This window comes from Moesziomyces antarcticus (genome assembly GCF_000747765.1).
Source record: "Moesziomyces antarcticus DNA, scaffold: scaffold_v10001, strain JCM 10317, whole genome shotgun sequence".
Classification (NCBI taxonomy): domain Eukaryota; kingdom Fungi; phylum Basidiomycota; class Ustilaginomycetes; order Ustilaginales; family Ustilaginaceae; genus Moesziomyces; species Moesziomyces antarcticus.
In genome coordinates, this window is record NW_014639009.1 from 1100822 (window position 1) to 1114497 (window position 13676).

Here is a 13676-nt window from a genome sequence, read left to right on the forward strand (position 1 = left end):
AAGAGGGTCACGGTGGCGGTGAGAAGGGCGGCGACAACAAGGGCAACGGTAAAGAGGGTCACGGTGGCGGTGAGAAGGGCGGCGACAACAAGGGCGGTCACCAGGAGGGTGACGGTAAGAAGGGTGGTCAAGAGAACGGCGGCAAGAGGGGTGGCGACAACAAGGGGGAAGGTAAAGATGGTGGCCATGGTGGCAATCAGAAGGGCGGCGACAAGAAGGGCGATGGTAAGGGGAGTGGTCACGGTGGCGATCTCAAGGGAGGCGAGGGACGCGGCGGAAACAAAGGCCACAAAGGCGGCAAGAAAGGCAGCTATGGCTATGGCAACGGTGAAGGCAATGGCAAGGACAAGGGCAGCGAGCACGGCGGCGACTACCGCAAGAGGAGTGGCACTCCCAACGGTGGCAACTGAAGAAACTCGTCTGACCAGGTGTGGCAGTGCGCCCTCAGTCATACGCGGTCGTGTCTGCATTGCTGAGCTTGTGCCAGCTCTTACCCAAATCGCCCTTCGACAAAGGCTCGCAGGTCGGGCACCGATGTATCCGCTCATCTCCGGCTGTAAGAAGAGCTTCAACTGGTCTTGTACCGCAAAGCTGCGATCGCAATCAAAATGATCCATCTGACGCTACCGAGAGGCGACGTTCTTGCCTCTGAGAACACACTCGGCTTTGCACTTGTCGCATCAAATAATATTGTCCTATCGTGAAAGGTGCATTATGGAGTCATAACTATACAGGGATCGTTGCCTTGAGAACTCAGCGCCTATGATTTACAAGGTGGGATCTTCAAGACGCTGGAAGACGGTTGCATCACATGAACGACGATTTGATGCGGAAGTGCATCCATCGATCCATCTCACACTTGGGTCCGGAATCGGGAGAAAGCGCCGCCGAGCTTGATTACGAGGAAGGTTTCTTGTGACCTTTCACCTCCTTGCCCCACCAGCTCTGGAAGTCGGCGTTCTCTGGCTTGACCGTGGGCGATGCAGCGCGTGCTGTTGCATCTTGAGTATCCTTGGACGTCGTCTCTACTGCCGACTTTGATGCGCTCGGTGCGATCTTTTGGTCCGAGAGAGACGATTTGAGTCCGGACGAGGTCTGTTCTTGCTGTGTCTCGTACCAGGCGCGAGCCTGCGCCTGGGCAGCTTGGATGCGAGTAATGGCATTGACAAGCGAGGGCGTTGCGGGGACCGAGGGGTTCAAGGAGCCAGACAGCTGAGTTTCGGCCGTGGGGAAGGGCGGCGGAGGGGACTGTGTGGTATGTCGCGAGAACGATGGTCGCGTCGGGGAGGACAGCGCGGCTGGGCTGGAGACGCCCGAGGGATCGCGGCTGGAGTTGACGGTGGTGCCACTGAGGCCGCTGCCAGTTGATCCGGATCCGCTTGCGCTGCTGTTGGTGCGATAGCTGGGAGGCCTTGGAAGACGCAAGGCATCGGTCTTGGAGTCGTTGCTAGCACTCAACGGCCTCAGCTCGTCGGCAAGCTCATCTGCATCGGCTCTGCTGATCATGCTCTTGGCCGAGACGGCCTTGCTGCGCGGATTGAGCTTGCGCAGGCTCGAGTCGCTGTCGTATTCCGTGGCGTCCGAATCCGAGTCAAAGTCAAAGTCGCCGTGACGCTTGTCCAGCGCCTCGAACTTGGCTGGGCCGCCACGGGTTTTGGACGAGCGAGCACGACGAGCCTGTCTCCTTGATGCCGCGCCCGGGAGGTTGGTGAGGGGGCTCTTCTCGAGATCGCCAGCGGCCGAGATGTTGCCGTAAGCCGCAGGCTGACCTGAGGGAGCAAAGGCACGCGAGAGCTTCTGCCAGACACCCGGAGCAGGCTCGAAAGAGCCCGCGCGGTCTTCTGCGTCCGCGGGCTGGCGAGATTCGAGACGCTGTGTGAAGGATCCGAGGTAGTTGTTCCACTCCATATCAGGGTCTTCGGACGCGTGTTTGTGGAAGACGAACTCGAAGAGAAACCCGACGACAGCACCGAGGACGGCAGCAGCGATGAAGCCCTTGAAGGCCGAGGTGCCCCACTTCTTTGATGCGCTCGCCTCGGAAGCCGAGCCGTCGAGGGCAAACAGTAGCACCCACAGGTCGATCCACGAATCGGAGCTGGCGCGAGGCGGAGCAAAGAGCGCCACTCCATCGAGGAACGTCACAACACCGATGAGGGAGGCGCAGATGTTGAGCAGATGGAAGTGGATAGCGCTGCGCCTGGGTAGAAGGAGTGGTGCGGTGATGAGGCTGGTGCAGACCGAAATGAAGATGGCGCGGATGATCAGCGTGTGGATGCCGAACATTGCCGTGACGATGAGCGTGAAGCAGGCGCCTGCCAGCAGACCCGTGAAAGCGCGCGATAGCAGCGACCAGTGCCCAGCCAGAGCTGCGCCCAGTAGACCTGGAATGAGCCAGATGACGAAGAAGGAGGTTGAAGACACCGACTTGGCCTGGGTGATGCAGATGGTCGAGGTGATGACGGTGGTGAGGAAGGAGAAGAAGAGGAAGCCGACGACGACGCCGCCAATACCGCCTGCCAGCGGCGTGCCTGCGAAGAGGAACGATGAGCGGCGGGACTTTGTAGCCTTGTCGTCGATCCTGCTTCGTTTCGTGCCGACGTTGCATCCCCAGAAGAACGATGCCCAGCCGAAGAAGAGCATGAAGAGACCGAGAACGATCCAGACGATGCAGAGCAGGATGCTCATCCAGTATTGATCGTGGACGTGACCGGACAGAGAAAAGACGGCACTATCCGAGCTGGCAGTGACAGCATGTACGCCTGCAGCCAGGTCCACCGCCGTCTGCTGGACACCTGCGGCGCTCTGGCCGGGCTGCGTGAACTTCTGTGGCCATGGTTCGTCCTGGTGGTTGACGACGTAGTTCTGGATGGCGTTTGCGACGTCGGCAGAGTCGTGGCCCTGGAACGAAGCGGCGCCTACGTCCGAGGACGCAGCCGACTCCTTGGCGATCTCGGCCATGTTATGGGCATGCGCTGCTAGCGCATTGGCAATGTCGGTCGAGTCGTGGCCTTGGAAGGTGGTGTCGGGGTCGGTGCTGCGAATGGCGAGCAATGGTGCGGTGGAGCGAGCCCACGATTGCGGAGCCATTGTGCGTTAGGAGCGGCCGAGACGCTTCGGCGCCAGGCAGCCTAGCAAAGTGTCAGAGCGGATGGTCGCAACGAAGCAAGGATGATGAAGTGGTGGGTGAGATGAAGTGGGCTATGCTGAAGGGGCCCGGATGAAAGCGGCTGCAGGTGCACGAGGAAGCTTGATTGCTTGGCTGTAGGCCGAGGTAACTTATGCAGCAGGTTCAGGTGGCGCTCAGGGGGTTCGTGGAAGCCCTTGGGAGGCGCAACGCGTTGGTTCTCAGAGTACGACCACGAGGGCGGCCCAGGTTGGAATCTACGCTCGCGGGCGAGGCACACACACGAGGTCAGAGGTCACACATAGAAGCCGGGCGACCAGCGTGCGTGCGTGCGTGATAAGAGGCCGACGTACACAGGGGCTCGTGTGAGCGACACAAAGTGGTACGACGGCATGTCGAGGAGCGGAGCTGGATTCGCAGTCAACTCTAAGCTGCAAGACGGCCGTCGACCCGTTCTCAACGCTCGGCTCGCTCAGGGGTACCTGCAGATGCTCGTCCAACCTGCCCCTTTGGGCCTGTCAAAATCCATTTTGTGCATAATCGCGATTTCACTTACCGAAGGCCCGATGAGTTCAAGATCGGTCGAACCTAACATTCTGAGATTTCGAAGTGTTCACGAATCTCGGCTCAGCCCGCGATGCTTCCAACGTGTTAGACGGTGGGCCGGTCAAGTAGCCTCACAGCAAGGCTGCAGCGGGGGTGCGAGTGCGTCCATCTGGCTCAGATACGTCTTCGCATTAAGCGGCTGCGGTGCAGCGACGGACGCACGGAACCCTTGGACCCCTGTGTGTGATTCGTCGTACTCCGGCCGCCGCTTTCGCCGACGGCAGGGTTCTAAGCGATGCCGAAGAGCAAGTTGGGTGCCGAGCAAAGAGGCAACAATGGCAGCCAGAGATGCGGACAAGATTTGCGGTGCGGACCAGATTTTACGCTCGGAAGCTGCAACGCATCGGGAATTTTAGCGGAACCCACTCTCGGTTTCGGCAGATTGCAGCTGCGATTTCCTCGGATCACGGTCGACCGCGACGGATGTGCATGCGACTGCGACCCTGAACGCAAAGCCGCACAGCTCACCCACAAGAGCCGCCTCGACCGTTGCAGACCAACAGAGTGCATCTTTTCGATTCCGTCTCGACAATCAATCCTTCTGCTCATCTTCATCTTCCTGCTCGCTCTTCGCATTCATCGCAACCACATCATCGTGATCAGCATCGACGACCCGCCCGACCTCGGAACATCCTTTGCCGCCAGCCAGCTGCGGCCTATCTTGCATATGCGCTCATAGCCCCGAACGCCTGCATTCGGACGACCTGAGGCGGTGAGTGCGCTGCTTCTCCGGGTCATACAGCCCTACGAGCGACGCCAGCGCAACCATGTTTTCCACCTTCTTCCAGCCCTGCGAGCTCAAACTCCACCTGCTCCAGAATGCCGTCTTCCTGCATCCACCTGATCGCCCTCTGCCCGAGAGCCACGAGAGGCCGCCCATGGCCAACGACGAGATCGTGCGAGGTCTCGTCGAACTCTACGTCCCATCGACCCGCCACATCTCGGGTATCCGCGTCCGTCTGAAGGCAGTCCAGACCATCGCCATCCTCGATCCATCGGCTGGCCTCACTCCCATCAGCTGGGAGGACTCCACTGTCCTTGAAAAGGTCGTCGAGATCGGCATCCAAAGCGATAAGGACAAGCACCACCACCACAACCACCATCACCTCCTGTCTTTCAATCACCGCTCGGCTTCTGCTGGGCCGAGCCATCAGGTCGGTTCCTCCTCACATGCGCAGCAACAACGCGGACGGAGCTCGGCGACTCCTGACCGCGCCGGTCGCTCGGGCTCGGCTTTCGGCATGCGATCGCACAGTCCCGGAGGCAGCATCCCGGCTTCGATGGCGCGTGCCGTCTCCAGAGGTCGAAAGCTCGCTTCGGGCATGGGCCGAATCAGTCACAGCCCTTCGCCGTCCAACAGTCGCCCTGCCAGTCGCGCCTCTTCACCCAGCGCCCCAGCCTTGTCCGAGCGAGGCCGCACATCCATGCGCTCGCCTCCTACCTACGCCTACGCCATTTCGGAGGCGCTGCGCAACGGCACCAATCCCACCGCGCCCTTGGATCAGGAGGTCACTGAGCACAGCCTGCCGCCAAGCATCTCCGCGACGCCCCAAAGGTCACGACGCCCAAGCTTTTCCAACGATCGCACTCCACCCGACGAACGCGGATCCTCGATGCGCGAGACTGACGAGCTGGCTGCACACCTGAGCAGGTCGCTTGCCGTCCATGCCAACGCCGAGCGCAGGAGCATGAGCGCAACACCAGCAGAGTCGACCTCCTCGCAATCCTCTGGATTGCACGTAAACGCTCACGCCGAAGACGACAAGGGCAAGGCCAAATCCAGGAGCCATTCCATCGGCTTTTTCGGCTCTCGCAAGGCACGCAGCAAATCACGCGTGCCTGTCGGGCGCGGCAGCGCAGCTCACACGAGCGACCTTGTCCAGGTCGACGAGGAGGGCGAGAGGGGCCGCAGAGGGCCCGCCGACCGTCCTCCTTTGGAGCACTCGGGCTCATCTGGAGGTGTCGTCGTCACTCCAGGCTCCGAGGGCGATGGTGGTTGGGAGACAGAACCCAACCAAGACGGCCTCGAGCTGCAGAAGGGCGTGCACGGCTTCGAATTCGCCTTCATTATTCCTTGCGATGCTCCTCCTTACGAGCGCTCGCCTTATGGTAGAGTGCGCTACATCATCAAGGCTACCGCCATCGGAGCCGGTCGAGCCAAATCGAACGTCGAGTGTTGGCGCGACCTGTATCCTATGGTCAACCCTTCGCCCGACAGTGGACCCACACCCCTCACGGTGCTCTACAACGACATGCATCCCACCGTGGGCCTGGTCTCCATCGCTTGCACATCCAACAACATCTCCGTCGGCGGTGTCTTCAACATCGATGTCAACTCACCCAACCCGCCGAAAGACCTCATCGTGTATTTGGTGCGTGTCTCGCTCGAGACAAGTATCGAGCTCAGTACCAAGCGCAAGGGCAAGCAGACGGTGCCCGTCCAGCGCCACAAGCTTTTCGAAAAGGGCTGGGTGCCGCCCAAGAACAACGACGGATCGCATGGCGACGGTAAGAAGACGGACGGCTTTGTGCGAAACTCGGGCACAGAGGATGCCTGGACTGTGCAGGGCATCGCGCGCATGCCGGACGACAACCACATTCGCGCGTCCACCGTGGCTGCCTCCAAGGCGAGCATCCGCTTCAGCCACATCATCGTCGTCGAGATCGTGCACAGTCGCAAGCCGTCTGGAAGTACGGCGACAACGCCAGAACAGGAGGCCAAGGAGAGGAGGCTCAAAGTGTTTGCGCTTCGACAGCCCGTGCTTGTTCCGTCGTGTTGCTGCGCCTACGATGCGGTGACCCTGCCGGCGTATTCAGCCGATCCAGACCCGTCCTCGCGCCGCGCTGAGATGCCGTACGACCTCACGAGCTTTGCGCACCACCCGCCGAGCAGTGACGGAAACGCCTCGGCGAGCTTCAACCACGGTCACAACACTACAAGTGGCTTCTCGACGGCAGGACCCAACGGCACCAGCACATCGACAGCGGTCAGCGGTCAGTCGCAGCTCTTCTGCGTGTGCGGCATGTCGCTGCAGGATCTCAGTGCACAGGAGCGCGCCCTCATCCCGAGCCAGCCGCTGGATGTCATGGGTGGCGAGCTCTTCCGCCACCAGGGCAAGATCGGCGAGCTTCCGCCAAGATTGGATGCCGCACAGCGCAGGAGGAGCCCGTCCACCTCGTCCACCGCGCCTGGCAGCGGCATTGTGGCGAGTCTCAAGGGCCGAAGGCGCTCGACCTCGAGTACGCGCACCACCACCTCGGCGAGTGCTGCTGCGAGCGGTTCGGGGGCTGCAGGCACCGCGGGCGCGCTGAGCGAGCGCAGAGGCTCTATCACGGCAGGAATCAAGGGCAGGTCGCCATCCATCACGTCGGCGCTGCGAGCGAGACGGCCGTCCAACTCATCCGGATACGCCGGCGGTGCGGCGTTCAACCGCTCAGAAAGCACAAGCAGGGGCTCGGCCATCAGCCGGATTTCGGCCACGAGCTCAGCGGCAGCCAACAGGCCCAGTGCCGATGTGCGCGATGCAGCCCAGCCTGCGGTCCCGCACATCCCCGAGTAGTCACGCACTCGATTCATGTGAGAGCACAATTCCATTCGAGTCTCCGCACACATGGTCTGTGGATGAGGGGCAAAACACCTCGACTGTATGCTTGAAATGCGATTGCAAAGATGGGTGCGAGTCTAAAAGTAGCTGCCACGGTACTTGCTTCCTCCACCGCGTGGTTTGGGTTGCTGCTGCGGTGGAGCTGCGTCTCTCTTTGGGCTCTTGTTGGCACCCTTGTTGCTGCCCTTGCCGGATTTGGAGCTGGGATGCTTGGGACGTTTATCCTTGGGTCTCGAGCTGCCGGGACGTTTGGAGGCGAATTTGCCGCCCATGGAGAACTTGCTTCCGCCAGAGGGTGGGGCGTCGGGTGCACTGCCGGAGTGGGACCAGCCGGTGTGCGGGCGCGAGTTCTTACCGTCGCCTCGGCGCTTGCGTCTACGGCCTTTATGGCCAGTGCTTGAATCCGAGTCGCTGCTGTCCGGCGAGTCGGCACGACGCTTCTTGCTCGGTCGATCCGAGTCGTCGCGCGAGTCGCGCGAGGTGCGGTTCCACTTCTTCTCGCCGACGATATCGCGCGTTGTGGGCACGCCCGAGGAATCAAGACCCTTGGCCTCGAGGTCTGCACGTCGCTCCAGCGCGGCGCGGATCTCATCCGCGTGCTCCGGGTGGTCTTGCTTATCCCGTGTCCACTGCGCGAAGAGTTCAGCAGGCAGAGGCTTCTTGCCTTTGCGCTTCTCCTTGCGAGTGAGGAATCCACCATCGACTTCAACAGCCTGCGTGCGGTCGAACGAGACAACTCTGTCGCTGCGAGATCCGCCTGCTGTCGAACCGCCAGACCCGGCAAACGGCGACGAGGCACGACTCGTATCGCGCGACGAAAGCACGTGTCGCCCAATCGCAAGCTTGCCCTCCGGCGGCCCCAGTCGGGCGCCTCCGCGGGGGGACCCATTGCCAGCGCCATCTGCCGCCACGTGCATCGTCGCACTGCTGCCCACGCTGAACGTGAACTGCGACGAGGGCATCTGGAACCCAGCAAGCGGCGGCGCACCCGGCACCAACTTGCCATACGGTCCTAGACGCGATACAAACTCGGAGAACGCAGAGGGCTCGCCCGTTCCTCGCGTCGGATTCACGCGCGGCTCGGGGCAGTCGTCGCCCCAGTGATTGCCTGCCCCCGAGCAGTTGTAGCACCACCTCGTCGCCGGGTCGAATTCCTTGGCAGACAGCTCGGGCTCTCCGGCGCGCACAAACTCGTCTTCCGAGTCCGAAAGCTCGGAGCCATCGGGCTCAAGGTCCTTTCGTGGGTCGCGCGCGCCCGCAGTCGACTCCAGCTTGAAAAACGCCTTGGCTTGGAAGCGCCCATAATCGTCTTGGGTGCTGTATGCGTACACGCGCCACAGCGTGGGACAGAGCGCTTTGACGTGCGAGTACGAGCCGCAGCGCTCGCACTCCTCGCTGCGCGGGCCGCGCCCCGGTTTCGGACACGTGCGTGTCTGGTGCCCCATACCGCCGCAGCGGAAGCAGCTCGTGCTGAGCGGACAGAAGCGCGTCGGATGCTCGTCCATCGCTCCGCACGCCAGGCAGTGCTGGTGCGGACAGTGTCGGCGGTCATGTCCAAGCTCGCCGCACGCAAGGCACTGTTCTTTTGCCCGTCGTTCTGCCTTCTCTTCCGCGCCATAGTAGCGTGACGCTGTGGTGGGGTCCATGTCCAGCTGTTCAAAGTCGCCCAGATCGCCCTCGACGTCGCTGCCGTCCGCTGGCGCCTCTGCTGATCCACCTGCCTGCTCCAGGCCGTTGCTAAGAGAGGTGCTGGGATCGGCTTGCGGGATGACATTGACGTGCGAAGGAAGCAGCAGACCCGCCTCGACATGCGTATCGGCGCCGTCGGTCTTGGGGCCGTCTTCCAATGCGATCTCGCGGTCCACGTCCATATCGCCCGCAGTGTCAAAGACGAAGCTCATCTCGCCTGCGTCTCCCGCATACTCGCCCTCTTCCATGTCGTCATCGTCGTCGTCACTGTGCTGTGTGCCGTTGACTGCGTGCTTTTCCTGGCTCCTGCCTGGGCTTGCGTCTCTACTTGGCCCGGCTGAAGAGGCTGGTGTGGATGCACCGCCTTTGCCTCGCTTTTTCGCCCTCCGCGACGTTGACATCGACGTTTTTGATGGGCCGCTCTGTGAGCTGCTGGCGTTGGAAGTAGCCTGCTGGACGGCAGACATGGCCGCGTCCTGCGCAGCCGCCATGACCGAATTTGCCGCCATGTCTGCTGTCAAAGCGGCGCCAAAAAGTACGTGATCAATACAAGGCCGTCTATGCTTCAGTGCATGCCGACGCACGATGGCTGTCCAGTCTGCGCGAGTTGAGCTGAGGAACGTGGCGCGATAGGTTGATGAAGGCGAGTGTGGTGCGGAAAGGTGAGGGCCGTGATGGGGCGCGAAGGAAAGCGTCATCCTGCGAAAAAATGCCCGATTTTCAAGCAAGAGGCGCACACTGCATCGGCTGTTGCAATTCCTGCGAGCACGTGGATTTCCACCTCAAACTTTTTCTGACCGCCAAAAAATCAGAGTCTCGTTTCAAGCGCCAAGTGGAGGCTCTTTCCCGCGCAGGCACGGCTAAGAAAAATTAACGCAGCACATCAGTCTCTCGCCTCATGTTGGCCGCACACATGGAAGCACGTCAAACGTATCGTCTTTGGCCATTAGGTTCATTACTGCGCAAGTGTATCGTATAGGAGACGAACGGGAAAAGAAAGCATGCAGATTGTTCGAGCGGTCTTTCTTGGAGCATTACTCGCCAGAGAAGAGTCGCTTGATCAGGTAGATGGTCGAGCCCGTCATCCGGAACAGCGCGAGACCGGCGACGGAATACAGCAAGAAGCCCATATACACGGTCCTGGTGCTGATCGACGAGATATTGAGAATGCCCACCACAAGCGCGGCGTTGCTGAGACTCCAGCACAGCACGACGTTGGTCCTGACCGTCGCATAGTAGTCCTTCTGCTTCTGGTCCTTGTCCACGGGTCCGGGCCCTGCCTTGGGCGGCTTGTTGCTAAGCACGTGGATGGCATCGTCGTAGGCATCGTTGATGTCCTTGGACTCGGTCGGGATCGCCACTTCGACCTGATTGTTGCCCGTGCCGCCAACGACACCGAGATCGGTCATGACCTTGTCCGAACCCTTGGTGCCCCACGAGATATCGTTGATGTTGGCAAAGGCATAGATGCTGATCACGTTGACAAACGTCGGCGCCATGAGCAGATACTGGATGATCGACGTGACCATATGCCACGGCTCGAGGAACATGATGCTCGCGATCGTCCAGATACCAAACGTCGCCGCCAGCGAGATGACAATGTTGACGAAGGTGCGGTTCGAGACGAGCGCTTCGGCGCCTCCTCCTCCTGCCCCCGTAGCGTTGAGAATCGAGTCGACCGCCAGGTAGATCGCTGCGCCCGTCATGTAGAGCGTGAGCAGCGCAAAGACGACCATGGCAAGTGTGTAGCCGAACTTGCTGCCCGCCGGTCGATTGCCCATGGAGAGCAGGAAGCAAAAGATGATGAAGGCAACGTAGATGTACGAGAGCACGAGATTGGGAACATGCAGCGCCTTGATGCGGTCGCTCATGGCGCTGGTGAGGATGAAGAAGGCGATGAAGAAGTTGGCCATGCCGAACCACGAAAAGACGAGCTGGATGGTCTGGTAGATGATCTCGATGTGGAGCGCAAACTTGCGCCCGAACGAGTGCGACGAGCGGTAGATGTAGCCAAACTTGATGATCGAGTGGATGCCCGCGAAGAAGGATCCGTTGAGCCAGCGACGACGCTGCGAGATGAGTTCGGGCACCTGGTCCGGCACGTCCGTCACCGCCTGCGCCGACTTGACGTAGTGCAGGATCCACGCACTGTCGCGCTTCGACACGAGCTCCCAGCACAGGATGCGGTCCTCGGCGAGGTACATGTTGGACGTAAACACGTCCGCGTCCGACTGACCACCGTGGAGCGTCTCGCCCTTGAAATACGAGTGGAGCGGCCCCTGGCCCATGGCGTCGTTCTGCAGAGCAATGTAGCGGTACGCCGAGAAGGCACCGGGCAGCACGGTAATGTAGCCAAACACCGACTCGAGCGGCTTGTCGAGGATGTTGGACATTTTGTACTCGAAGTTCTGCGCCGCCACGAGCGGGTTGACGAGCGCGCTCCAGTACTTGCCCTTGAGAGCCACAATCTCGCCGCAAGCGCCGCCGACGTTGGAGTTGATGTCGAATGCCTTCCACAAATGATAAATCGATCGTGGCCGGGGCATGGTTCCGACGTCGAGGAGCACGCAGATGTTGGGCTGGAGGATCTGGCCGAAGGCGTTGAAGAACCAGCGGTGCGAGTTGATCTTCTTCTGGTTGCGCTCCTTGAGACAGAAGAGGATCTGGACGGGCATGATGCCCTTTTCGCGACCCTTGAAGTGCATGCTGGGGTCGATGGAGAGCTGGGCGGTGTACTCGTAGATGTGGGCTGTGACGGGCTTGCCGTTGACGACGTTCTTACCGACGCCCTCCTGGTAGACGCCCATGGCGGCGAGGCAGGCGAGAGTGCGCGAGTTGATCTTGAGACGGCCGTCCGAGACGATGCAGACGACGACCTTCTTCCAGCCCTCCTTGCCCCAGGTCTTGGAGCGCTCTCTTGTGCAGAGGTGGGCGATGTTGGTCATGACGCCGTGCATGGTGCGGGTGAAGAGCTCCTCGTCCTCGTTGTACATGGTGAGCACGATGAAGAGCTCGGTCCTGCGTGGCGGATCGAAGAGTACCTGGCGGAGCGTGTAGCGCTCGTCCTTGAAGTTGTCCGGGTCGCACGTGGCGGCGGTGTAGCGCATGTGGGTGAACTCGCGCGACTCGCGGTCGTTGAGCTTGTCGAGCAGCTTGGAGGGCACGGGACAGTCGAGCACGAGGTTGCCGTGGTAGAGCTCGACGCGCTTGAGCGTCTTGTATCTGCGCGGCACACGCTGCGGGATCTTTCCGTAGCGCACGCCGCCGGCAGTGCCGTTCTCCATGAGGCTGGGGTCGAAGCCGCCGGGCATGTAGTCGTCTGGGTCGCCGCTGTGCGGATGCAGCAGGCGGCCGCGGCCGTTGGCGCCGTCTACGTCCATGCCGTCTTCGTCGCCATACTTGTCCATGGGTCCAATGTGGTTGCCATGCTCGTCAAAGTGTGACGCGGGCGCGTAGGCGTAGTTGCCGTCCCTGGGTAGGAGGGGCACATCGTTGTCGTGCTCGTCAAAGGGGTCGACACCGACGCGGTGGGGCTGCGAGTTACTGTAGGGATTCGACATGCGGGGCGAGGTGACGTGGGGCGGGTAGGAAGGCCGTGTGTGGTCGTAGTAGTCGGCCGAGGGCAGCTCGTAGCCGGTGTGATCGCCCGAGTTGGAAGGGGGCAGATAGGGGTCGTAGGAGACGTGAGGCTGCGAGGTAGGCTCGGCGCCGAGGTCGTAGGTTGGATAGGCGTTGTTCTGTCGAGTGAGCGACTGCCTTCGAGCCTCTGCGGTCTGAGGATGGCGGCCGTCGGGCGACTGGTGCTGGGCCTCGTCCGAGGTGCGTCCGCCGCCTCCGAAGGGATAGCGAGGGGGCATTGCGAGTTGCGATGCGTTGCGTCGATCGAAGTGGGCTTAAGCGCGCGCGCGTGGGTCCTCGAGGGAGAATGAGGTGAAGGTCCCAGTCCGGCTTGCAGGGCGTAGGTCCGGACCAATGAAGGGAGGGTCGTGCTAAAGAGGAAAATGTTCCTCCTGGGTATCTAGGCCCGGTCTTTGACGTCGTTGCGCACCACGAATGGAAGATGGTGGTAGCAAAAGACAAACACGCAGGAAGGAAAGCAAAGTGCGGAGTTGAGCGAGCTCGTATGCGCACTCGAGGGCGAGCTTTGCACGTGAGCGGGACGGGCGGAACACAAAGGCAGTCGTGAGTTGAGGAAGCGCCGTGCGGGCCAAGGCTGTGCGCCGGCTGCGGACGAGGGGCGCGCCAAGAAGGTGCACTTCAAAAAAGGCAGGCAGGCACGCCAGCCAAGGCCGTGTTGGACTATCCGATCTACGCGCCCAGAGAGAGGTGTTGCTCTGCGCATCTGCATCATCGCCTCGTCTGCTCCACTTTTTTTTTCGCCGTTTCTGGCAAGTCCGCGCCCCTGTGCCCCCTTTCTTCGGATGGAAATTCTCCTGTCTACAGAGGCGAGGCTAGAGGACCCTGGAGAGCCAAGACGGGCCGGGCCGCGCTGACGAAACCTGGCAACTGGGCACAAGGACCCTTTGGATCACCCCCCGCCTCTGCACACCGCATCCAACGACGTTATGCACAGCTGTACAGCGCCCCTGTCAAAAACAAGAAACGCCCGGCCGCAAATTGCGCGCTTCTTTCCTTTGCACCGCCCTCTCCTC

General features: G+C 61.1%; 5 protein-coding genes across 5 annotated transcripts in view; 2 read left to right on the plus strand and 3 right to left on the minus strand.

The window, feature by feature from the left end:
• PAN0_001c0394 (uncharacterized protein) overlaps positions 1 to 410 on the plus strand; it is a gene marked incomplete at both ends in the record, with an annotated part of 1050 nt that extends 640 nt beyond the window's left edge. Inside the window, one exon of the mRNA XM_014804011.1 lies at positions 1 to 410. This exon is cut by the window's left edge and continues 640 nt beyond it. Coding sequence (XP_014659497.1) covers positions 1 to 410 — 410 coding nt within the window.
• Positions 411 to 897: 487 nt separating this feature from the next.
• Positions 898 to 3087, minus strand: PAN0_001d0395 (uncharacterized protein; the record flags this gene model as incomplete). The annotated part of the gene is made up of 1 exon (XM_014804012.1): positions 898 to 3087. One exon carries the CDS (start codon positions 3085 to 3087, stop codon positions 898 to 900), a length of 2190 nt encoding a protein of 729 aa, XP_014659498.1.
• Positions 3088 to 4497: 1410 nt separating this feature from the next.
• Positions 4498 to 7290, plus strand: PAN0_001c0396 (uncharacterized protein; the record flags this gene model as incomplete). The annotated part of the gene is made up of 1 exon (XM_014804013.1): positions 4498 to 7290. One exon carries the CDS (start codon positions 4498 to 4500, stop codon positions 7288 to 7290), a length of 2793 nt encoding a protein of 930 aa, XP_014659499.1.
• Positions 7291 to 7412: 122 nt separating this feature from the next.
• Positions 7413 to 9722, minus strand: PAN0_001d0397 (uncharacterized protein; the record flags this gene model as incomplete). The annotated part of the gene is made up of 1 exon (XM_014804014.1): positions 7413 to 9722. One exon carries the CDS (start codon positions 9720 to 9722, stop codon positions 7413 to 7415), a length of 2310 nt encoding a protein of 769 aa, XP_014659500.1.
• Positions 9723 to 10058: 336 nt separating this feature from the next.
• PAN0_001d0398 (chitin synthase 4) lies at positions 10059 to 12881 on the minus strand (the record flags this gene model as incomplete). The annotated part of the gene is made up of 1 exon (XM_014804015.1): positions 10059 to 12881. One exon carries the CDS (start codon positions 12879 to 12881, stop codon positions 10059 to 10061), a length of 2823 nt encoding a protein of 940 aa, XP_014659501.1.
• Positions 12882 to 13676: the final 795 nt, after the last annotated feature.